This window comes from Biomphalaria glabrata, chromosome 18 (assembly GCF_947242115.1).
Source record: "Biomphalaria glabrata chromosome 18, xgBioGlab47.1, whole genome shotgun sequence".
Classification (NCBI taxonomy): domain Eukaryota; kingdom Metazoa; phylum Mollusca; class Gastropoda; family Planorbidae; genus Biomphalaria; species Biomphalaria glabrata.
In genome coordinates, this window is record NC_074728.1 from 1,185,664 (window position 1) to 1,212,757 (window position 27,094).

The 27,094-nt window shown below is 34.9% G+C and overlaps 1 protein-coding gene across 1 annotated transcript in view; it reads right to left on the bottom strand.

Annotated features, from left to right (window-relative positions):
* The window catches only part of LOC106078825 (multiple epidermal growth factor-like domains protein 10), a 35,746-nt gene extending 12,042 nt beyond the window's left edge, over positions 1–23,704 (bottom strand). Inside the window, exons 1-13 of the mRNA XM_056017316.1 lie at positions 23,398–23,704; positions 21,623–21,757; positions 16,893–17,063; positions 14,614–14,820; positions 13,359–13,574; positions 11,858–12,067; positions 10,703–10,837; positions 9,210–9,347; positions 7,352–7,489; positions 6,081–6,218; positions 4,466–4,603; positions 2,892–3,029; positions 202–336 (exon numbers count right to left, since the gene is read on the bottom strand). Of these exons, the coding sequence (XP_055873291.1) occupies positions 202–336; positions 2,892–3,029; positions 4,466–4,603; positions 6,081–6,218; positions 7,352–7,489; positions 9,210–9,347; positions 10,703–10,837; positions 11,858–12,067; positions 13,359–13,574; positions 14,614–14,820; positions 16,893–17,063; positions 21,623–21,757; positions 23,398–23,506 (2,008 nt within the window). The 5' untranslated portion in view covers positions 23,507–23,704. The remainder of the gene's footprint in view (positions 1–201; positions 337–2,891; positions 3,030–4,465; positions 4,604–6,080; positions 6,219–7,351; positions 7,490–9,209; positions 9,348–10,702; positions 10,838–11,857; positions 12,068–13,358; positions 13,575–14,613; positions 14,821–16,892; positions 17,064–21,622; positions 21,758–23,397) is intronic.
* Between the last annotated feature and the right edge of the window lie 3,390 nt (positions 23,705–27,094).

Here is a 27,094-nt window from a genome sequence, read left to right on the forward strand (position 1 = left end):
GAATTGACTTTGGATTCTTTGCTATTGTTGACTTTTCAATATTAGCAATCAGTAAATTCTGTTGTCAATCACAAGGGATATAAAAGGGCTGGAAATCTCTTGACAGATTTTGGATCTGCATGAACCTGCAGCCACGTGTACATTCATTAACACTGAGTACATCTAATTTTTGGCTATAAAGCAAAAACATTGTTCATCTACCTTGTGTACAAAAGACAGTTTTAAATCCAGATATACATCCTTGCAGACACTGGCCAGTTTCACTATCACATGAACTATTGTAGCAAGAAGGACATGTCCACATGCAGTGGTCTCCCCATGTTCCATGTTCACAAGCTGAGGAGATATAAATAAAGATGTGTTTTTTAAAACCTATCAATTGTCCTTGTGAATGATACCATAACTCTTACATAATGAAAGAATACAAAGAGAGATTATAAATTTAACATCAGCAGGGAAAGACTTTGCTACTATAAAATGAGAATGTTTACCCATTTTCTGGGCTATATTCCTCATCAGAAAATATTTATGGCAAAACATTTTGCTTATCTTGTTTAACATGTACCATAAACATTTCTCAATGCAATATGTAAGATGGATGATTAACTTGTTGAAGTGTACCACTAATGGAAAACCAATTCACAGTGACAAATAGAAAGCCGACATTTTCTCAAAATCTGTTTTGACTCATTACTAAATTTTTAACTCATTGTAAGTAAAAAAAAAAGAAGAGTAGAGTTCCCCTTTTAGACCTTGCAAACTACAGGGAAAATGATGTTAAGTTTGAATAATTCACAATGAAGACTATTCTCCCCAAAGAGATTACTTTTTTTTGATGACCATCTCTTAGGATATATTTTATACCATTGTTTCTCAAATTATTTCTTTAGCAGAACACTTCCCATTTTCAGAGAATTTAGCCGAACCCTTTGCTTGTTTTATACGTTGGACTATTTCCCATTATTTAAATAAAAAAATAATAATAGTTGAATCATATTCAAAATTTAGAATTTCAATTTTATTTTCAAGTAAGTATAAGAAAATTAACATTCTGTTGTCATCGAGAAGTACATAGAAGTCTATTTATAAAGCGCTGGTTATGAGTGTATATGTGTTTTTCGTGTGTGAATGTTGTTTGTATGTGCATCTATATTGTTATTGTACAGTAATTAGACTGAGGTTGTCAATTGTAGTCAAACTGAATTTCAATTTGATTGGATCAATAAAAGTTATCTTATCTTATCTTAAAAATTAAAGTTTAACGACTTGATTATTTTTGTATGCTCTTGAAGAGCTTCACTTCTTGATACCAAGTACCATATTGATAAACTAAATTCTAATATCTGCTGGGGCCATTTGTTTATAGTAGGCCTCAACACTGACCTGTAACATCAACAAAGTGTTCAAAATCCTAATTCTTTCAAAGGAAACAGAAGTACAATAACATTAGCTTATTTTGGAATATTAAGCTACTCTTCCAAGAAACTTGACTAGAAATAATTTAATTGCTGATCTTTGTATCAAATAAGTGTCAGAATCTAGAGCAGTTAAATGTCCATACTCTTTTGTTCCCCAGGCAATCAAATCATTAAATAGGAACAATCTGATATAAACTTTGTCACTAGTAAATTATGAGTGAGTCTGGTGTGAATGTACACTTTGGTTCCTTATAGTTTTAATGTTTTTTGTTTGGTGTAATGCACAAATTGTAAGACAAATTTCCATACGGACAATAAAGATTATTATTATTATTATTATAATGATGTTGTTGTAGTTTTTTTTTTTTTGTTACCAAGAAGAGCTAATAAAATCATTTTATTTATTTAGGAATAATTCATGCCTAGACATACTAGTTAATTGCTCCAATAGTTCATCTATCTATATAAGCCTTACGGAACCCTAGTGTTCTGTGGAACACAGTTTGAGAAACAGTTTTATACTAATCTTCTAATATCAATAAATTCATGTTTTATTTTAGAGGAGTTGTTTTCTGAAAATAAAATTTAAACAATATTAATATCTATTACTATTATCTTCATCATTGATTAGTTTAACAATCTGTAATTGTCAGTGATGTTATTATTAACAAACATTTTCTATTCTTTCGTTACTTTGGGACAACAAAACACACCCAAAGTATACCAAGTTTTAAAGTAATAGATTTTATGAATGTACGAATGAATCCAGTTACTTTGACTACCAGTTTATCAAATCAGACTAAATCCTAAAGTACACAAGTCAAATCCAGTAAATGGGACGTGCCAGTTATTAGGACCAAAACTATTGTGTCCCAATGTGGTCAGGTAAAGCGGATTTAACTTTATTCTCAAACAGAAAAAACACTGTCAGCCATTATTGCATGCAAGTTACTTAAGCTTTGCCTTTTTGCCATTGGTACCATTTTTTTCAATACTATAAATAAGGAAATATATCGCAAGTAGATACTGCAAACACTAGAGTTAATAAAGAAGCCTCTTTAGTGCTCTGACATCACGACTGAGGAACTTGCTAATTCCTACAAGAATATGTAAGAATAACTTGAAAAAGAACTTCTGTTTTCGAGAAACTTCTAATTAATTATTATAAAAAAGGGGAAAAAAAAAATGTTAGTAATTGGAAATAAATTTAATCTAGAATTGCGAATTGGCAATTAGCTTGCCTCAACATTTACATGCAGTAAAGGAAACAAAAGAGCAAACCAAATACTTGTTTGGATGCTGTAATATCTATTATATTACCACTTCAGTTTGTCTAAATCACTAACACTCTAATAAAATGTAGATATCCCCCAAAATTTTTTTTTTAACAATAATATTGCGGGGATATTCAATATTGAATACAATTGTAGCACTAATATAATTCAACATTGAAGAAAATTTGAAGTAGCCAACCTTTTGTACACTGAGGAGCTAAAAAGCCTCGCTTGCATCCTTTGTTACACTCTCCAGTCTCTATGTCGCAAGAGTTCTCCTTACAATTAGGATTACATCGAAATGAACAATTTTCTCCCCAAAATCCTTTGTCACATTCTGTGGATGAGTTTGGTAATGGAATGCTACAAAATCTAATGTCATATTCTGCTAAAGTATTTTAGAATCAAAAGGTTAACTTTTAATTGCAATATTTCTTTTGTCCTTTTCAAATATCTACAAAATTTTTATAAGTTTAAAAGTTTTCACCAGTCATGGTAAATATATATAGACAGCATGTTTACATAAGCCATTTGATGTATCCCAACAAGACTATACAGTGATTTATTTTGTCTATTAATAACAAAATATGTAAATTTAAGAATAAATAATTAAAAATACTAAATACTAATAAATACTAATACCCTAAGGATACAATGATAGTTACTTATCAAGAATATATAACCCAAGACAGAAACCGATGACCTAATGCTTTAAGGAAGCAATATTAAACAAGTTAGCATGACAAATGTGTCAATAGGATCACATTTTGTTTAGAATAAACCTTTGTAACCTTTGTCCTTTCAAAAAGAAAAGTTTGAAACATCTTATGCATAAAGAAAAGTCTTATTATTGCATCTTATTAACTTGTAGTACCTGATCTACTCTAACAGCCATGTAATTTGTTTTACATGTTTTGGATGTTCCTTCAGAGTTGAAGATAATTACTTCCTAGTCCAAACCTCCCGCAGAAGACGGGGATGGGAGCGGGCAGGATTTGAACCCTGGACCGCACGACCAGGCAGCCATCCTAACTGGCAGGTGAAGTTGTGATGACAGATACCTGCCACCTCTAAAACCAGGAGCTACCAAAAGATGAAGCTCAACACTTTAGTAAATCTATTTATTGAGGAGAGTGACATTTTGATTTCAGAATTCCCTACTTTGCCAAATTTAGGCATCAGAACTAAGCCAGTTTCTTCATCTTGGTGTATCCAAAGTAGTCTAGATGGAGTCATAACTTATGCAATAGTGTTTATTTAGGGAGGGGAAACAAATGAATAAAGAATTGTTAGCATTTTTTAAGCAAAATATTTCAAGATGAAAACGCGGGAAACAATGATCACATGATCAGGATTTGGATTCAAGATTTTAAGTTTACAAATGTTTTAGCTAAATGGCAAAAGGAAAAGTTGTTTCAATAACTACAATCTATGAAATTAATCAAATAATTGTCATTTTTCATTAACAACCTTTCAAAGTTTTCTTCTATTTATTTAAGTCAATCCTGTGATGATTGAATGTTTCTAAAATATATTTATTCTGTTCATTAAGTTGTGTATCACAGAGTAGTCAAGAACAATTTAAAAATGTAGGGTAATATCATAGCATTTATTTATATTTTTATTTATTTATATTTTTTAAGAGTCAAAAAAATATTTTTAGAAATAAAAGAGGAAATTTTTAAAAAAGAATCTTTGTGGATTATATAAATGTCCTTCCTTAGTCCCAGATGACTCCAATTGAACTTATTATAAAGAATTATGTATAAGTACCTTCTATACAAAATGGCAGCTTATATCCTTTCTGACAGCCTAGATTACAATGACCTGTCAAACCATCACATGACAAGCCTTTACAGTTTGGGCTGCAAGAATGTATACAACTTTCTCCCCAAGTACCTGGATCACAGGCTGTGAATGTAAAGTTATTAAAAGTATGGGCTTTAAGTTGAATGCCACTCAATCCATATCAATGTATTATAAGTAGAGTTCAGTTTTAATAACCAATGACAATGGTATGCTCATTGATGATATTATTAGGCAAGGCTGGGCTGCTTTCAGGCAAAATGTAAGAGGCAGCTAAATGACTGAAGGAGAATTCTGATGACATAAAATCAACTTCAACAATAGTGTTCCAATAGCAAAAGAATCTCATTTTTGTTTTAGAAAAAGGTCCTCAATGAGATCTTATTGTGAACCTTAAATCCATTTTTTTTTTAACTTTCTTAAATTGTTAGACTTAGTTGACTTCATAGAATTAAGAAATTTTAATTCACAAATTTCATTTCAACAGAATAGATGAGTATTTTGTTTTTGAAAATAAAGAAAAAGTTGAAAACTTAATTAAAAAGAAACTTTTTCTTATATCACTACTACCCAAAGAAATGTTACAGCAATGTTACACCCTATAATGAAGAGACTTATGTATAGTGGAAAACATTCTGTAACATAAATAGTAGATTGGTGTCACGTACACTATGACCATATATGGTAACAGTTTCGGGTTGTTTGCCGACATAGTTTGACATAGCTGGGAAAAAAAACCAAGCATGTAATTAAATGAACTCCATTGGTTCCGAAAGTTAATTGTTGTACATTAGACTGCAATGATTGGTTGGTCTGGGAGGGGTAAGTTGTTGATCACGTGATTACGAGCTGAAACCCGGAAAAAAAACCAAGCATGTAATTAAATGAACTCCATTGGTTCCGAAAGTTAATTGTTGTACATTAGACTGCAATGATTGGTTGGTCTGGGAGGGGTAAGTTGTTGATCACGTGATTACGAGCTGAAACCCGGCGAAGATGCAAAATAGCCTCAGTCTTGTCTCGGAAGTTGTAGTATTAACATCTAACTTGTATGTAACGTGAAATTGAGAATATATATTTTATTTGTATCAAGACTCAGATATACTATTGTGTAGATTCAATTCAAGTACATTTTAACCATTGTAACTATTTGTGAATAGTGTTTTCAAGTTATTAATTAAAGTAATTGTTTTTGGACGAAGAGAAGTTTCTTCATTGAATTTAGAACGTACTTAGATCATATTTGTCAAGTAGTAACTCCTAGACCTAGATGATCCTCTTATCAATTGGCAACATTCTGTATGATCATATTATCAACATAGATCTGTCTACTTCTATACGATCATCTTATCGAAAGATCATTTCAAGATCCTCGGCAATCATTGATGGTGCAATATAGTTCAAGTCTGATTGTGACAGTGACACCATCTTGGATTGTGACATCAACACCATTGATGATCGTGACAATTGGTTACATGGTCAAAGCGTCTTGTAATAGACTAAATGTCATCTACCACTAAATTTTGTTTTGTCCCAAGAAATTTACATTTGATCAGAAACAGAAAACTCTAAACATACTTACGCTCATTACAAGTGGGTGGTTTGAATCCTGCTTTACATCCAGTTTTACACTGCCCTGTTTGACTATGACAAGTCTGATTCAAACAACTCGCATCACACAGATTAGTACAGTCTTTGCCCCAAGTGCCTACATCACACACTGAAAAGTAAATTAGACATAACTGTTTAGGATGAGAAGACACTAAACAACATTTTTTAATGATCACAAAGTAACATGACTCTACTGTTAATGAGGAGATTCGAACATACATAACACAACAAGCAATACAATGTGGACATTGGAATAATTCTAAATTAGTGTAGAAAGGCTAGGGTGGAAGCCTGAAACTTATACCCATAATATCTTGACTTTATAGAGGATTTTTAAAACAAAAATTAATGTCAACCTAGAAAGAAAAAGGAATTAAATGGTTAACAAGTGTGTCATGTGACCAGGATAACGACCAACCGCCTTTACTTTTCCCCAGCTAATGTCAGGTACCCATTAGAGCTGGGTGGTCTCAGAGGTGCTCAAAGATCCAGAAATTAAAAATATCAGTCTTCACCAGGATTTGAACCCAGGACCTTTGGTTCAGAAGCCAAGCACTTTACCGCTCAGCCACTGCACCTCACATTTTTTGGGATACTTCACAAAAAAAAAAGGAAACAAAAAGAAGAAGAAGAAGTTCTATATAAGCTGAGTATTGGACAAAAACTGTAAACTAAAGTTAAGAATAGTGCTAACTCCTAGCAATAAACTACACTTAGGATATATACCAGGCAAGTGCAATGCAGAATGCATTTGATAACAGCACAATCTAGAACTTAATTTATGAAATGGAGAACTGGTATATAACTGTTTATGGAACTATTTAATTGTTTAATATATATCTTCATCCAGTGTAATATGAATCTCATTATAAAGAGTGCATTTTTTAAATTCAAATAAAAGTACAGAATTAAAAAATTAAGCCCAACTCTAAACAATTTTAGACTATCTGACATACAAGGTTAAGTCTAACAAGGTTATTTAAAACAAAATTTTTAAAAGATGTATCTATTTAAAAAAGTAAGGATATTCAGGATAAAAAAGTTCACAACAAAAGTTGTTCAATAAACGATATTGTTAGAAATATTATTTAGGAATAGACTACGTATAGAAGAAAAGATAAAAACAGAAATAATTTTGTTCCCCGATTTTTTCCTGAGATAAAATGCATGTATTACATACAATATGAAAACTTACAAATGACAGGATATTTTCTTTTAGATAACTTGAATAACTCAAATTACCTTCATGACACATTGGTGGTTTAAAACCCGCAACACACCCATCAAGGCAGTGTCCAGTCTGAATGTGACATGACAAATTTTGGCAGTTGACATGACAGGATCTAGAGCAGTTTTCTCCCCACCACCCATTATCACATTCTGAAAAAGAAATTTGCACAAGGAATATGACAAAATTATAAACATATATAAGTCAACTATAAATGTCCTTATGTTAAAGAACAAATTTATTCAAACAAAGAATTCACTATAGACTATTTAACTAATATTATCTGATTTTTTTTTACCCCCACCCCTTTTTCCCTTATCTCTTACACACAGACGTTATTTATTATTTTAATAATAAGTAGGCCCTAATGATGTTGCTATCAAATAATTTATAAGTTTGGATAAATCATTTGTATACCAGACTGAGCTTAGTGAACAAGATCCAAGGAACATGCAAGATTAGTCATGCAATAGATGTCAGCAAGCATGACCTCAGGATGATTAAGTTGAGTAAAAGACTAGAATCAAGATAGTGACGTCTAGAACTTCAAGTAGAAGCGCATGAATTATGACGAATGACCAAGAGGCATGACCATGATCGATGATGATACTTTGATAGGGCAGGCATAGTCACAGTGAGGAATTTTTGAATTTAGAATTAGTTTAATTAGATCTAGACCAGATAGATCTTGATTTTTTTCTTTTTGATAGGCCTACATCTACTAGTCTAGTCTATGTTATCCCACTACTAGTTACCAGTCTATGTAGTATTGTAGATATAGATTAATGAAGATCTAGATCTAGACTTAGACATTTCCTCGTAGATCTAGATCTATTTCTATCTATCTAGATATTAAAAGGACAAACCATTTTTTTAAACTTTCATTCAAAAGAACACTCAGATCTCTTTCAGGCCTATATATTCACATTATATGTAGGTCGCAGCTGACTCGAAGACAAGACTTAATCTATATAGCTCTGGATAAATATTTTACCGACAGTCGAAAAATAGCAAAAGAATGTAATAATTTCGACGGATACAGATTTATATGCCTAGATGTAGAATAATTTGCCATTCGTCAATTTTCTCACAATAAACATATTGTAGGCCTATTTTAGATAATTTTAGATTTCTATTGCTGGCACCATACATGGAGCGCAAAATGTGTAGTAACTTCTATTGTATGATAACTAACAAGAACATTTGTAATTTTTGTATAGCATTGTATACACAATGCACATTAGGCCTTTAGCATATTGAAGTCATTTTTCTGAGAAATTATCAATTCTGGTGAGGAGTTTGACGTGATTGGAATGTGTGTGTGGTAGAGAGAAAGAAAAAAAGAGAGAGCGATATGATAGACAGACATAGCATCCATACATTATGTTGTATGATAGTCAGGCATAGCATCTGTGCATTACGTTGTTTGATAACATCTATACATTATTTGTGAGATAGCCAGACATAACATACTCCTTCTTCCCTAGTGCTATTAGAGCATGGAATGGGTTGCCTGAGCTAGCCAGGAAAACCAGTGACTTGGCAGAATTTAAGTCATTGGTTAATATGCATGACTAAATGCATGACGCGTAGGACGTAATCATCTTCTTTTTTGAAGTAACGTCTGTATTATATAAGATAAGATAAGATAACATGTGCATTACATGGTATGATAGTCAGCCATAACATCTATACATTATGTTGTGTGATAGTCAGACATAACATCTATACATTATGTTGTGTGATAGTCAGACATAACATGTGCATTACATGGTGTGATAGTCACACGTAACAGTGCACTATATAAGATAGCTTAACGCCATGGACATCACACTTCAGTATCAACTGCCCCTTCCTTCTTTTCAGACATACCTTGTGTGCATAAGGGTAAGCGATAGCCACTTTGACATCCATGTAGACAGTGCCCCGTCACTTTGTCACAGATACCTCTATTACACTGAGTACTGCAGTGATGTAAACAATCTTTACCCCATGTGTAATCGTCGCAAGCTGTCAAATGAATTTAGTTGTTTAGTTCTTCAATAATAGAATGTCTATAATTACGTTTATAGCCTAGATAGCCATATGCTAGGACAAATTTGTACAAACACTCCTTCTTCCCTAGTGCTATTAGGGCATGGAATGGGTTGCCTGAGCTAGCCAGGAAAACCAGTGACTTGGCAGAATTTAAGTCATTGGTTAATATGCATGAATAAATGCATGACGCGTAGGACGTAATCATCTTCTTTTTTGAAGTAACGTCTGTATTATATAAGATAAGATAATACGTACGAAGTGTAAAGTAGGGAAGATGCATAGGAGATTTTCATACATGGTGGAGAAACTATAAATAGCCAGCTATTTGGCGTATCCGGTGTGCACAAAGGAAATGTTGATAAGCGGTTTCTCTTTAAAAGGAAATGTTGATAAGCGGTTTCTCTTTAAAAGGAAATGTTGATAAGCGGTTTCTCTTTAAAAGGAAATGTTGATAAGCGGTTTCTCTTTAAAAGGAAATGTTGATATGCGGTTTCTCTTTAAAAGGAAATGTTGATGAGCGGCTTCTCTTTAAAAGGAAATGTTGATGAGCGGTTTCTCTTTAAAAGGAAATGTTGATGAGCGGTTTCTCTTTAAAAGGAAATGTTGATAAGCGGTTTCTCTTTAAAAGGAAATGTTGATAAGCGGTTTCTCTTTAAAAGGAAATGTTGATATGCGGTTTCTCTTTAAAAGGAAATGTTGATAAGCGGTTTCTCTTTAAAAGGAAATGTTGATAAGCGGTTTCTCTTTAAAAGGAAATGTTGATAAGCGGTTTCTCTTTAAAAGGAAATGTTGATAAGCGGTTTCTCTTTAAAAGGAAATGTTGATAAGCGGTTTCTCTTGAAATCTAAATGATGACATTTGTTCTTCTTTATTTAGCACTGCAGGATTAAATTTTCAAAGCTCTTGTTTGTTGCACAAAATAATTGTGATAGGTTCATGACACTTTCACTCTATGACTTACAACTCAAGAAAAACAAACAGGCAACTAACTAGTGGTAATAACGATGAGTTGTTCAACTTTCCTTAGCATTGCATTGCAACTGTAGGGCCTAATTCAATATAGGAATATCGATCAAAGTAAAGATAATTAAAATATTCAAATTACGAGAGGTCCTTTCATCATTTAAGAATGACTTTATCGTATTCGTTTGATGTAATTAAATCGTTAATTTTTTTGATTGATTCATGTTTTGCAGTTTTAACTTGATCCGAGAATGGAAAGTTGGAGAAATAACGTTTTCAAAATTTGTACCAGACAGACAGACAGACAGACAGAGGGAGCGAGTTGACATAAGTTTTGTAAAAAAAAAAAAAAATGATTCGCTTACCTTCTAAACAGCCTTCACCTTGGTATCCTACGGGACAACCAGAAGTACAGACTCCATTGTTTGCAAAACACATAGATGGACAATGACATTTTAAGTCACAGTCCAGACCAAATCTTTTACTTGGACACACTCGCTCTAAACAAAATAGAAAAATCTCGATTGTTCCTTTCCAAGTCACAAGAAATTTTTAATAAGATGCATGATGATAATGTGAGATTGCCCGACAACTGTCATTGTACAAATCCCGAAGTAAAATCGTGTAATTAGTAAAACTTCACTTGCTCATTTTTGGTTACATTAGAGATCTATTTCTTTCAAGTCGAGGATTAAAACAATCTAAATGATAGAGTATTTTTTTTTTAAATATCACCTCCTCACACACATAAATTGACCGGAAATGAATCAATGTTTGCCCGTTAAATTGTAAAAGTATTGTCTGTAATTGGAGTTTTTCATCAATGACGAATCGCTATAAATAGCGAGTTATTCGGTGTATCTGGTGTAACCTACAGAAACTACTAAATGTTGATTGATTATGCAATTTAAAAGGTATCAGATTTGTTTATTGTACAATTGAATTTTTAGTCTCTGTCGCTGTTAGGACAAAGTTTAATTTGGATTATCTTACATTCATAGCATGATTTGTGAGTGTCTTGTTGTTTACACTTGCGTGAGTAATGTATATAAGGAACAGTCATACCTAGCATATAAACATATAAAGGCTTGTAGTGTATTGATACAGTTAGTTTCTCGACATTGTGTGTGGTGAGTTTCTGTAGTGAGTTTCTGTAGTGAGTTTCTGTAGTGAGTTTCTGTAGTGAGTTTCTGTAGTGAGTTTCTGTAGTGAGTTTCTGTAGTGAGTTTCTGTGTGAGTTTCTGTAGTGAGTTTCTGTAGTGAGTTTCTGTAGTGAGTTTCTGTAGTGAGTTTCTGTAGTGAGTTTCTGTAGTGAGTTTCTGTAGTGAGTTTCTGTAGTGAGTTTCTGTAGTGAGTTTCTGTAGTGAGTTTCTGTAGTGAGTTTCTGTAGTGAGTTTCTGTAGTGAGTTTCTGTAGTGAGTTTCTGTAGTGAGTTTCTGCATGACTAAAGAAAACAACATAAAAACAAAAATGGGGTGTGGGGGGGGGGTTAAAGCGTAATAATAAAGAATACGTTTTACCTCCATAGACCTCCACCTCACAAAGAGACAGGTAGGTACCATCGGAATCAGTTGTAGCTTTCACCTCTAGTATTCTGATTGGACTGGCTTGCCGTGGTTCCAGTACTGTATATTTATCTAGTGGCATCAATGACTTGTCCTTATAGTTTCGTAGATTTTTGTTGTAAGAAGTTCTAATCTGAAAGCCCATGAGACGCTCTTTGTGGATATCTACAACAGAATGTAATACAGAAATAATTTTAAAAAACCTCTTTACAACTCTGGTTCATATTGACATCATAACATAGGCTGCCGTTTTATATATCATGCTAACTGTGCAGCTATGGAGACCAGATGTTTTGGAAGCGAAACTGGGATGAAGGCGGATCATGTTTTAATGTTGGTGAACAATGGAGCTGTGCCTTCAACAACGTCATTACAATAGTTCATTTTCAAAAGTAAAAGGGAAAAGCAGTATTTTAATTTATATTAATATATATATAGGCCTATAATATATACCCTTTACCTTTACCTATCCCTTAGTCTGTTGGACCGTTGGGGCACCAGGCAAGATTTGTCGACCGTCTTTCTCCATTCCTCCCTTTTTTTTGCCTTGTTCAGAACCTCTCTCAATGGCAGGCCTGTCCATTCTTTAATGTTGTCCTCCCATCGCTTTTTCTGTCTGCCTCTTCTTCTTTTCCCTGGCACTGTTCCCTGAAGAAAGGTCTTTGCGAGCCCCGTAGATCTTGTAATGTGGCCAAAGGTTTTAAGCTTTCGTTTTTTCACAATAGTAAGCAAGTCGTCATGGGCTCCGATCGCTACAGTAACCCTGTCTCTGATTTCTTGGTTTGTGATGCGGTCTTTGAATGTGATGCCTAGGATCCTTCTGTAGCATCTCAATTCCATTGCTAGGATCCTCCTCTCCTATATATAAGTCAAGCTCAACTTTCAGACATTGTGTTATGTTATGGAAGAAGAGGCAGACAGAGAAAGTGATGGGAGGACAACATAAAAGAATGGACGGGCCTGCCATTGAAAGAGGTTCTAAACAAGGCAAAAGACAGGGAGAAATGGAGAAAGACGGTCCACGAGTCTTGCTTGGTGCCCCAACGGTCAAGCCTCCCCCGGGCCCCTAAACGATGGAAAATTCCTAGCTACGCCCCTGAACACATGATCATTAAAAAGAAATTAACCAATTAGTTAATCATTTATCGGTAATTAATTAATTTTCATATAGAAAAGGAGGGATAAACTATGCTATATTTAGAGATATGGTGGTTATTTTTGAGGTTCTATTCCTAAAATAAGCTTTTTTTAAAAAAATATATTTTGATTGTTTAAAATACAGAAATTATTTTTTTTATAAAAAAAAATGGACTTCAAAAAAATTTAACAAAGAAATAATAACAAATGAAAGCTAAAATAAGTAAGGCTATTTTATTACATTCAATCGGAAGTAGCTGTTAAGAAGTCATAGTTAACCAAAGATTTCACACATACATCTATAACAACGTATACTCACTTCTGTTATATAATACGAATCTATTGGCAAGGATAGCAGCCTTAAAGTGGACACGCCAAAAAGGCAAAGTGGCTTTCTCTGTGTTATTGGTATGAGTGCAGCTGTTGTGATCATACTCATTGTCTATGTTTCCGTCTACCGCATTGGACGATTTAGATTTCACAGGATTTAATGTGCTGGACTGGATTGTGTATTGCTTCAAAGCCAGGTTACGACCTGATAGCAAATGCAGAAAGGATTTTTTTTTTAAAACACTATGTAGTTTTTTTGTGTATATTATTAATTATAATTATTGAAACTGACAGAAAAAAATAGAATGACATTAAGAATGAACAAAAGTATATTTTATCTTATTTTATAAATTACAGACATTACTTCAAAAAGAACACAATAATTATGTCCATGTGTTTTACTAATCGTGCATGTTAATTAGATAGCGAAACTCGTGGCTGATTAAGGCAACCCGTACCCGTAAGAATTGTGCCTTCATCATTGCTGATTATTTTATAGAGCGTGCTCCTGGAAATGTTTTAAGGACCCAGCTTAGGTGCCAGCTTGCTTTAACTAACACTGAAGAGAACACCTGGCAGCAAGCGGCTTACTTACGAGACCAAGACTAAGACTAAGACTAAGACTGCTATATTGATCCTTATGGAAATTTGTTGTGATTATAAGGACTCTTTTCTCATATAAAGACAACACAACAGAAAAATACACATAAATACAACAGACAACATAAAGAGTTCATTCAGCGACTACACACAGGTATCTTGGTGCATTTCATGTTCCCTGGTCAATGAGTGGCGGTGATAGCGTCTGACCGAGTGACACTGGGGATTTCTCACAAAGGCCGCCGTAAACACATTTGAGACTAAAAGAACATTCACTGCCGATGTCAGACGTAGACGGCGAAGAGAGAACCTAAATCGACCACCGCCTAACAACGGTTTTGTCTGCTCTGAATGTGGCAAAATATATGGGTCGAATCTGGGACTATACATCCATGTGAAACTTTGCACTCCTTGTTAATCTTTGGACTCTTAGCTGTTTATGGAGCAAAGATTTTGTATCTGTAAATTATGGTTCAGTGTTTTATTTGTTATTGGTAGGCCTACTTTATTTTCGCTACTTTACTTTTAAGCTTTCCGTCCTGCAGTGTCTCTATATTATACAATTAACTATTTTTATGAAATAAGACCTAACTTATCCAATGTACAATGGTGAACAAAAAATTACTCAACAAAGTATGGCTTACCTCCACTTACGTAAACTGAGCAAAGAGTTTGAATTCCTTCCCCTGCCAAGGTTATTCCTCCTATAGCTATATTAATATCACAAAATATGTCCATCGTTTTCGGTCCGACCACAACACGTTTCTCCTTAGGGCAAGAAAAGACTTTATTATTTTTAGAAGTCAACGCACTTTGAAACCTTAAGGTAAACTTGTTTATTATCTCTGCAGCTGGGGAAAATACATTATAATGTAGAATAAACAAATAAATACAAAGACACAGGCAATTATAAATAATTTAAATAACAAAAGTAAAAAAAGTTTGTCACTTTCTTATGCAACAAATGAAACATAAATAGAGAATGAAGCTTACAGTACCAAAGTAGCTCTAGATCAGTGGTTCCCAAACTTTTTTTGTCTCGTAGACCCCTTTACATGTTTTCTGGTTTTCGGTAGACCCCCTGCTTAACTTATATTGTATTTTTGAAAATTCATCAATTCCATTAATTAAACAAATTATTTACTTTTGTGAGTCGAAGAGTGAAAAAGTAGTTAAAAGCTACATTTTAGTTATAGAGATCAATCCTTTTTTTATTGATAAATCAATTTAAATAACAATATGTTACGTTCCATATCATCATAAAAAGGTCACTTAGGCAACCGCTTGTTTGACAAGGAAGGACTTAATCTCAAATTTAAATAATCAATGCTGTACAATCTACATTTCTTACATGCAGATAAAATTGATCTATTGAAATAAGTCTTGAAATTAAATACAACAATAATTTCGTTTGACTAGCAGAATAATATTTAAAGGAGTAAGTAAGGTGCAAATCATATATATAGCGTATGAAATAATTACATTAAGGGAATGTAAAAATTAAAGTCATGACCTGCTTAAATGAAATCCATTATCGTAGACCCCCGTTGACATCTCATAGACCCCCAATTTATTTTTTCACTTCCGTAGACCCCTTGAAAGACTTCGTAGACCCCTGGGGGTCTATATAGACCACTTTGGGAATCACTGCTCTAGATAAACATGACATGTAACATGAAGTAATAGCAGTCCTAAGGTACCAAAGTCTATTGAGAGCAGAGGGCGAAGAAAATGGCGAAACAAAGATAAACCCTAGCAGGGCTCGAACGAAGCTCGGACGCCGAAATGACTGGTACCTGGTCGCTGCGATGACATATGGCTGTCTAGTCGTGTGGTAAGCGCGCTGGACTGTCGTTCGGTTGTCTCGATGGTCCAGTGTTCATACCCTGACCACTGCCATTCCCAGTCGTCCTGTGGGAGCTTTGGACTGGAAGTAAATATTCTTCATCTCTAAAGGGACATCCGAAAGATTTAAAAACATTTAGGTTTATATTAACTAAATGTAGAATCGTTTTTATAAATTGTAGACGAAAGTTGTAAAAATAATTGAAAAGTTAAGCTTCTGAAATAAAATAAAAGATCTTCAGACACATCTCATTCCTAGAGATTATTGAGAGTACCTTGGTACTATCCTAGACAATAAACTAAATTTTACTTCAAATACTGATTATATCAGCAAAAAAGGGCAGCAAAGATTACGATTACTAAGAAAACTGTCCTCGTTTAATGTTAGCGAAAAGGCCTTGGCTATGTTTTATCACGCTCACATCTGCAATATTTTAAGTTTCAATATCACTGCCTGGTATGGCAATCTGAGCATTAAAAATAAAAATAAACTTCATAGAATCCTAAATGCTGCTGGGAGAATCATTGGCAAAAAACAAACCCCATTTGGGCAGTTGTTTGAGACAAACATCTATAAAAAAGCTAACAAGATCCTCGAAATAAAGAATCACACTTTGTGTCAGGATTTTGTGATTTTACCATCACAAAAGAGATACAAGACACCGATAGCAAAGACAAACAGACACAAACACTCTTTTGTTCCCCTGGCAATCAAATCATTAAATAAAAACAATCTGGTATAAACTTTGTCACATGTAAATTATGAGTGAGTCTGGTGTGAATGTACACTTTGGTTTCTTATAGTTATAATGTTTTTTGTTTGGTGTAATGCACAAATTGTAAGACAAATTTCCTTACGGATAATAAAGATTATTATTATTATTATTATTATTATATTATTAATAATCTTATGCATAATCTTATGACATTTGTCTTGAGTCTAATGAAATGAGGTTAAACATCTTCTTCTTATAGGACAATGTAGAATTAGCAACCACAACAATTCTAGACACCATCCCTTCCAAACGGTTCAAGTCAAAGAATAGTTCTGGGGAGCACCTTACTATAATTTTCCTACCTGGTTTGTCAGTAATTATCCTCATCCAGGTAAAGACGTACTCAGAGGTCCATAGAATATTTAAGGATCTTAATTCATTGTGACATGTGTTGTCGTCGCCGTCCAGCAGTAAGTCTCGAACAGATTCTGATTCCTGTATTAGCTTTAACTGTCCTTTGGTAACTAGGTCCTCTGTATGACATTTTCAGTAAACAAGAAAAAAACAAATTAAAAAACAATTTTTAAAGGAAGTATATATTAAGTGTGAATGTACCAATAAGTTTCGATCAGTCATTAATTAATTAAATTAGTAATAAATCAAGACTAACAATAATAAATCTGTGCGTTTAGAAGTATTGTAAATAAAATAAATGAGAAATGGACGAGCTCCCATCCAAATCACAAGAAAGATGACGCTTACTATAAGCTATCCCGTCAAGACCTACGTCTAATCTTTCGACTCAGGACCGGACGCAACAGAATGCGACAACACATGTACCGGAAGCTCAAAATTGGAACCAGTGAAATCTGCCCGTGTGGAGTATCACCAGAGAATGCAGACCACGTCCTCCAAAACTGCTCTCTTTACCAAGAGACATTGGCCCCAAATCACCCCAATAGAAAGGAAACTATATGAAGAGCTTCCTGATTTGGAAACCACTGCGCAGTTCATCTCATGTATTGGTCTAGTCATCTGAACACTCCAACATAACAATGAGAACGAGAAAGAAGAAGAAGAAGAAGTATTTTTACTAATTGTTTTTGTTTAAGGTAATTAAGGCCTACATGATTATATCCCTTGTCTGGACAAATTGAAAAAAAAAGTTAATATACAGCCTACACAGCCAGAGAGTGGGTGATACATTAAACATGCAACATAAACAGACCAGTGGAAACTTGATTTGTCCAGCCAACAGTAGGCCTACGTTATCCTGATGCAGATATTATGATACATGTACATCTATTAATTGATATGCAACGTTGATTTGATTAATTTCTCTATTTGTAAACTTAAACTCTTTGTTTTTATTACATATTACATTGTTACTATTGATAATAATATTAATTCCATTGTGTTCAACATTTATTCAGTTACATAATTTATTTTTATATTGAGACATAGAAATCATTTGTTTAGTCGATTAATATCTGAAAGTTATTAAGGAGGGAGATGTGATAGTAAGTGTGTTTGTTTTGAGTAGTGGTGTATTGTGTGTGACTGTGTATGCAAAGACCAGTTGACCTTCATTGTACATGGATGAACCTCGTAGAAAGTATCAGGACTGTGTGGAAATGGGTCAACATAGATCAAACAAATAAAGTGATGTGTTAATTGAGATTATAGTTGTTTTTAGTGTTTCTATTACAGAGTGAGTTAATAAAAGCTTTATAAAATACTACCAATAAAAAAGTTTAAATTAAAAATCAACTTAAACCTAGTCAAAAATACCCAGGTAATAATACGCTGAAAACAACAAAAGCGAAGAATAATTGATAAAACGAAAAGAATAATAGATATTAAGAACATTTTCAATGTTTGAATTTAAGACCTGACAAGAATTAGAATCAATATACCGGTATAGAGAACAGTGGCGTAACTAAGGGGGGGGGGGGATGGGGGGGGAGATTTTTAAAATCCCCCCGGGCCCCCACCTAGGGGGGGCCCCCAAATGGGTGTCCGAAATTTATTTCTAAATACATAAATTAATATATTTGATTGACAAATAGTGTCAACGGGTGTCTTTTTTTAATCAACATTTATGGATTAAATTTATCACAAAGACTAAACCTAGATATTTTAAAAATATTTTTGCCGCAGAGATCAGTTTTTAAAAATGAAATGCATCTTCTATTTTAAACTTTGTTGCCACGAATAAAACTGCATGATATACAGCGAATTCCATGTATCTTGTTACCTTTACTAATAATAGATCTAAATGGCGAGTATTATATGGCTACACTAATTAACCTTGAAGCAAAATTTACAGAATCGAGTATAAATAAAAGTTATTCTTAACAATGCTAAAATTATCCATTATTCGGGTTTGGCGTCTATAATTTCAGAATTAAACTTCACACTCGAGTTATTACCCCTTTATTCATCTTTCCTCAATCCAATGGAAACTCTCTCTTTTTTATTTACATCTAATGATCTAATCCTTTTGCTTTCGCACAAAACATAAACAAAAATAATGACGTAATATCATATAATATTAATACATCCTTCCTATTGAAGTTATTATCACACCCTTCCTTTTAAAGTTCTTAATAGTGATATCTGCTAGCAGGGCCGGCCCTAGCATTTGCGGGGCCCTATGCGAAACGGATCGCGCGGGGCCTAGTCTGGGTAGGGATAAGCATAATGTCAAAATTATTATTTTTTGAATTAGAAAATAGGCCTACTTTCGTCTTTGCAATAAATTTTTATCAAATGAAAGCTCACAATGGCACTTTTTATTTATTGGCACCCCAAAACGTCAATTTCGACTATTCTTCAGGAGATTTGAATAAATTCAAAAAAAGTTCAGGACTTTATTGTATACTTTGCCTTTTCATGAGATTTCCTGGAGGTCCTGGAAAATCAGGAGGTCGCGAAATCCCTGTTAATTTATTTACGTTATAATGGTTTAATTTAATAATGTACACTTGGAATTAGCGCGGGGCCTATGAAAGCGCGGCGCCCACTGCGACCGGCACTGTCTACTAGGAACTTTAACAATTCGTCCACTTCTGGTTGTCTTGACTGAACAAGTTCTCTAGACGTTGGTCTATAACTGTCTGCTTCGTTTGTAGCAACAGTTTGCAGTTCATTGTCTTCATCGGTATCATAGTACCCAGAGATGTTTTCATCGAAGCTCTTTTTTAAAAACGTTGATTTCTTCTGTATGTTATTCCATTGTTTGTCTTTATGATGTAAGATCTGGGTGCTGAATTTTTTTTTATGACAACTGCTTTCTGCCATGTTTGACCTAGACGAACTCTCCGACAGAATAATCTTTAGGTAGTCTTGCTTTTGCATCGTATTTCACTTAGCTTTTCATCTGTCGTTCGTTGAGTAATGTCTCTGCATTTTCAGCTACCAATTTTTTCAATAGTTTGTGATCAGTTGGAATGATTCCCTGAGTCTTCTACTCGTCAGCAGTTGTGATGGTGAATACGGCAGTCCACTTATCGGAGTATTTCTATACTCGAGCATAACGAGATATGGATCTTTCCCACTTTTGTATACTCTGAATCCTTTTGCTTTCGCATAAAACATAAACAACCAACAATGACGTAATGCCATATAATATTAGCACAGAATCTTCTTCATGCAGTGGAAAATTACGAATTTTTTGCCTATCTTGAATTCTGGTCAAAGCTCCTGTGCCCAATTAATATAGTTCGGAAGAAACTACAAAAGTCTGGACTGCATATACGGGAATCTGCTAAAGAAATTAGTACCCTTTCATGCTTTCTGCAAAATGATGAGAAACTGACAAAAACCCAATCCATCGAAAAAGCAAAAGAAGGTAGTGAATACTATGGATTCCCTGTAATCAAAACAACCATATGAAAGAAAAGACTTGATGGGAAGTTGAGTTATAATGTAGGACTATCAATACAACTGCAATTCAAACGTGTTGCGACAGAAGTGCTGGACAGATTTCATAAAGAGATGAAGGGCAGATTCCAAAGGCTGGAAAGAAAATGGATACCTTTGGGTTTCTTCTTGAACCAAGACACCTGTTAGAAGACAGGCTTGTGACAAACTGTGCTACTTTTCCTGTTTGTATGATGAAATAAATGGAAAATCGCTTTTTTCAATGATGTCATTGATGCACGAGCACTTTTCATCAACAAACAGTAATACAATCACCAATAGACATATTGAGGAAACAGGCTTCATATGGGAATTACGTGTGCTCAAACTTTGCAACCTCCTCCGAATACCGCTAACTCAAGGCCACTTCCATTACGTCATGTGAGAAATTATTCTCAAAGCTCAAGCTCATCAAAAAGTATCTCAGGAGCACAATGACGCAAGAAAGGCTTATCATGGTTTTAATGTCAGTGAAGTCACAAATACTAGAAAGTATCGATGTAGTTGATGTTATAGATGTCTTTGCTGCACAAAATGCACGACGTGAAGCGATATCAATTTAGATTTGTCACTTGTGCATTATTTAACTAATAAACAACGGTATTATTCATTAAAAGAGTCTTGATGATTACTTTTTGTTAAGTTTACTGATATACTGAACCAATTTGATTTGGGGCTTATATATTTTTGCGTACATTATCTCATGTCATATGTCGAATGTCAAAATGCAAGGGGCCCCCAAAGAGGTCAATCCCCCCGGGCCCCCAAATCCCTAGTTACGCCCCTGATAGAGAATAAGTACAAATATATGCAGCACCAAAGTAGGAAGTTATCCTAATATCCATTGATGACTAAACTATAATTGGAAAACCCCAATCTAAGAATTATTATTAGAAGCATTTTCAGCAAACATATACATTTGATAAGACTAAAGAGCTTATCTATCCAAATCGCATCTGCATTCTATACATCGTATAAGCAATCTAGTAAATAGTTTAAGTAGTCTCCCAGATGGATCCTAGGAATTACAATTCTTGACTTGCAGTCAAACAGATGTTATATATCGCCCCCATGTTTCGTTGGATAACTTTCATCTCAAGAATTGTCTCCCTTTTGGTATTTATAAACGTGTATTTTCTTATCCTTTAGTGTGAAAACAGATACTCACCATACTGACAGAATGGTCCAAACCAACCTGGCTGACAGCTGTTTCCCTCAAGACATTTTCCTGTCCTGTCACATCTGTTAGCATAGCAACGACATTTGAACTCGCATTTTTTGCCAAACCAGCCATTGTCACAGGCTGTCAATTACATAAGAAGAAGAATAAACTTTATTATCCATAAGTAAATTTGTCCTACAATTTGGGCATAACACCAAACAAAACATTAGAAGTATAGAAAACCAAAATATAAATTCACACTAAATGTATATGCGAAAAGTTTATATCAGAAAGTTTCTATTTCATCATTTGTTTCTAGGGAAACAAAATAGTTTTTGAGTCTGTTTTTCCTTGTTATTGGTGTCTTATATTTCTTTTGTGATGGTAATATGAACGAAATTATGAACATAATATTACATGTAGTATATCCACCCTTTGTTCATAAATATTTTTTCTTAAATAAAAGCTATTTACCATTATAATCTTGTTTAATAAGTAAAGAGCCCCTCTTTCAGACCTTCCAATCTATAAGTAAGATGATGTAAAAGTCATTTTTTCTACGGCCTACGGTTAACGAGGGTGTCATGTGGCCAGCACAACGACCAACCCCCATTACTTTTCCTAAACTGAAGTCACGTACCTATTAGAGATTATAGAAGACTCAGAGGCGCCCTAAATTCCCGAAATTAAAAAATCACAGTCTTCATCGAGATTCGAACCCAGGTCTGTCGGTTCGAAAGTCAATTCCTTTACCCCTCAACCATCACACTCATCCAGTGCAACTAAAGGATAGTTCATATATATATATATATATATTTACATAGTGGAATTCCATGGAGAGTCTATTTCTCTTTATGTCCAAAGTGGGTTCATCAGCTCAATGTGCTTTCAATGCTCACAAATTGCTAGTTACACTTCGAGAGTTTTTATTAAAAACCAAACCGACTCCAATGGGTACCAGACATTCGTTAGGCAGAGTGAAGGTGACTGGCCCTTATGCTGGTCACATGATACCCATGCTAATCGTCGGCCATACAAACAGATAATCTGCTCTATACATCGAAATCGTCTCTTTTCATAGTACTTTACTTTTAGTAAAAGTAAGTAAAGTTTCCCTTTCAGACATTGTGATCTAGAAAACAGATGATGTTAAAGTCATCTATTTCCTTGGCCACAGATTAACGAGCAGGGTGTCATGTGGCTAGCACAATATAAGAGTTTGGTGGACTAATGGACTCCTTAAAAATCCTGAAATTCAAAATCCCAGTCTTCACCGAGATTCGAACCAAGAACCCCAGGTTAGGGAGCCAAGCACTTAACCACTCGGCCACCGCGCACCCACTTAACTTTTTTTTACTACAAAATCAAACCAGCATACAAGTTAAACGACTATAATGAAATAGCGATTAGATTTTGTAAGCGACTGAACGTTATTTCATGGACTCTTTAATATTTGACGCGTTTAAGAAAAAAAAAACACACATCTTTTACTAAGAATGTTGTGTCATTTCTAGGTGACTTAAGTATTAAAGTCTAACCCTAAAATTGCAATCTTCCTACTATTTTGAGTGAGTGTTTCTCAAACAAATAAGAAAGATTGAACTCGATGGATGGAAATAATACAATAGCAATAAACAATAAATAAGTTGGACATTTTAATATTTTTCTCGACCTAAATATGGAGGACATGTCCTCCTTTTGCCGGACGTTTGGTAAACCTAAAAATGTAAGAGTGCATGGTGCATATGTGAATAGAGAATTAAGTATTCTAGCGTCCTTACCTTGACTATAGGTAATTACAGACAAGATAATGTACACTGTTAAAGCAGACAGCATTGTACACTTAGTTTCCATTGCAAGAAATATATGTACCATCATGAAATCATACATCTGCAACCTTTAATGTAAGCACATTCAAATATTTTCAATGTCAGAATGGGTTCATCTTACGGGCGTAAGTCCGGGAATAAACATTTTAAATACTATGTCGGTCACGTTGAGTCGCTACATTTACCGAATACGCACTCTAGACCCCCTCCACGCTACTACCATGCCCTCTCGTGTGCCTCTACAAATGATATATAAAGTATGCTTTAAATGTCTACCTTTTTTTTTTTTTCTTAAAGGTTTAAACGAAAAAAAAATTTTCCTCCACCCACTTCATATGTCATAAGACTTCATAGTATTTTCCTTCATATCTCTTATCTCCCCTTGTAACTCTTGCCAGAGATAAAGGAACCAGTAAATAACAGCGAAACCTTTTGGGGAAAAAATTACATTTCCTTTAAATCTGGAAACTCTCTTTATCATATATTTACGAGCAGTGCAGAATTTCACATGGCTACGCAGTCCCAGCTGTGAACTACATAGTTTGCCACATCCGGTGTAGACATATTCGTTGTCTGTTGGCGGCCGAATAAATATGTATAGTTGTGTGTCAAATAAATGTATTAGCCGTTGCATATCTCATAAAAGTATACATGAAAGGACAGCTACAGATGTTTGTACGCTTTCATCAGTATTCCATATTTTGCGTTTTGTATCTTAGCCTTCACCTAACCCTTTTTCTGTTAACCCGTTGGGGCTACACACAAGATCTGTTGACCGTCTTTTTCCACTCCTCTGTCTTTTGCCTTGAATACAATGTCTTTCAATAACAGGCCTGTCCATTTTTTTTATGTTGTCTTCCGATCGCTTTCTCTGTCTGCCTCTACTTCTTTTTCCTGGTACTGTTCTCCGGAGGAAGGTCTTTGCGAGCCTAGCGGACCCTGTGATATTGAGTTTTCGTTTTTTGGACATTAGTTAGCAGGTCATCGTGAGGTCCTATCGCTGTATTAATCCTGTGTCTAATCTCTTCATTTGTGCTAGAAGCAGTTTTGTATCTAGCCACAGAAACAAAAGTCGACTTTTGATAATCAGGAGGTTCCGGGACCGAAGGGGTATTGGATTACCGCTGCATCAGAACGACGTCAGTTCGTCGCGAAGTGGGCGACTGCTGTCAATCAAAACAAGAACAGAGAGGTACAAAAACTCTTTCGTACAGTACTGGCTCAGACTATATCGACGCCACTCGTTGATCAGGAAACACGGAAAGGACCAAGATGCCTGTGTGTAGTCGCTGAATGACCTCTTTATGTTGTGTCTGTTTTATTTATGTGTATGTTTCTGTTGTGTTGTCCTTATATGAGAAAAGAGTCCTTGTAATCACAACAAATTTCCATAAGGATCAATAAAGCAGTCTAAGTCTTAGTCCTAGTCTTACCGTAAACGTCGAATTTTCAAAGATTAGCTGTACTTTAAAGACACTCTCAAGAAAGTTTAATTTATGATGTAATAAGATATTCTCTTAAACTTTCTAGGGCTTAAAATAAACAAGAGAAACAAAAAAGAAAAAAAATCATACATTACCCATTACCTACATTCTAAAAATGTATGTACTACAGTACTACAGTAGACTTAAATTACACGAATTTACGGCGGCGTCCAGTGTAGGATTTATGGGAGGTGTGTGTGTGTGTGGGGGGGGCTACATCAACGGGTCTCCACAAAAAAGGTAAATAAAAAAAATATACAAATTTCGACGGGTCAGAAACTTTAAAGTTGTTTTTTTCCGCATTTTTAAGGCAAAAAAAAAATGTAATTAAGAAGTGCACAACTGTAGCATGCTCGGAATAAGTAAACACATCTCCGGACTTACGACAGTGTGTCTACCAACGGCCTTTCCATGCACAGGCTCAAAAATATACACTTTTCTAAACTAAAATATTCATATAAATATTAAAAAAAAAAGAAAAAAGAAATTAAAATAACCGTACAAGAAATCTTATTTCTCTCTTCTAAAACAAAGCATAATTTTATATATAAGTTTATTCATTCATAATTGGTTCTTTATTAAAGCTTTCGAAAAATTGTTGGAGCATCCACATGCTTAAATCCGGCCCCGGGCGGCGCCACATAGGATTACATGAGTGTGTCGAACTAACAGGAGTCAACTGTACTTACAACAAAGCCTTAGGGTTATTATGTAGACATGGCATAATGGTCCTCATTCACCAATCGTAAACAAACAACATTTAGCCACGGGGTGCTCTATCTCTTCTATATAATGTACGATCTCATGTTTAATTCATGATGGTTGTCACGTGACAGTTTTTCACGTTGTTTTATCAATAAGATCACGTGACTAAATGTTGTTTGTTTACGATTGGTGAATGAGTTCCATAGTGATGAAACGAAAACTATGAACAAAAACAATTAATTAATAAAACTACTGCGGCATTATGCGGCCATGGCATGTAAAGTCGCCATCATTCAATTCTTGTGGAAAATAACGAATACAATATATACAAACAAGAACCATCTTTAGAAACCTTATGATTGTTGGCCTTCTTCAGTCGAAATGTCTATGGTTCATCTCGTAGAACAACAATCTTTCAGGAGACAGTGTAGCCCTATTCTGGTGAAACCTTACAAGTCAAACATAAACCGTGAAAGGTTTCTAGGTTTCAGTTCTTATTAGGGCTACTGGTGGGCAGAAAGGGGCCCGTTAGCCTTGGCTGGCTACACACAAAGAGAAAGCTCTGCTATCTTGTAGCTATACCCAAACATGGGCCAGTAGGTCGACTTCCACAGGACATCCTGTATGGCGATCTAATAGAAGGCAGGAGAGCCGCTGGTCGCCCACTTTTACGTTATGCGGATGTATGCAAACGCGACATGAAGCTCTTCAAAATCGACACTGGCAACTGGGAAGAGGTGGCACTGGACAGATCCACATGGAGAGAGAGCATAAAGAAAGGGTCACAGATTGCAGATGTCATACACAACAGAAGCAGAAAGAAGGGTGAAAATGCAACGGCGCTTGGTGATTATATATGCCCAACCTGCGATCGCAGCTGTGTATCAAGGATTGGCCTCTTTAGTCACACAAGAAGTTGCAAAGGGAAAAGATCGTCTCTCGAGACGTAAAATGCCACAGAGAGACCCAAAATGGGCGACATGAGCAAGAGACCCTTAGGCAGTTTGTATCACACAGTGCTGCACCCAAGCAGAGCCTTCGACACCGCAGGTCCCAAACTGTATCGACGCATAAGCTGCTTGGGGAGGGGGGGGGAAATGCTGAGAGGGCGATGATTCATTATAGTCGCTTCCTTCTTACAAAGCGCTTACTTGTTAAGGCGTTTAGCTACTCGTGAAGGCCGGGAGTTGTTCTGGGTGTGAAAGTCTATTTGATATGCATGCCATTGGAATCACCTAATAGGTAGTGAATTGCTTATATCCATTACCACTTCAGACAATAACAACCTTGCGGAATCAATACACAATGCGTTCAAATAGTTTCAAGGTAGTAGAGGTGAAGGTCGTAGTGACGTTAGCTTTATATAAAAAAAAAAGGTTCTACATGTTTTACGGTTTCTTATCCACACGGGCACGACGAGGTCGCGAACTAGGTTACTGACCTTGACCCCCCATCGCGAC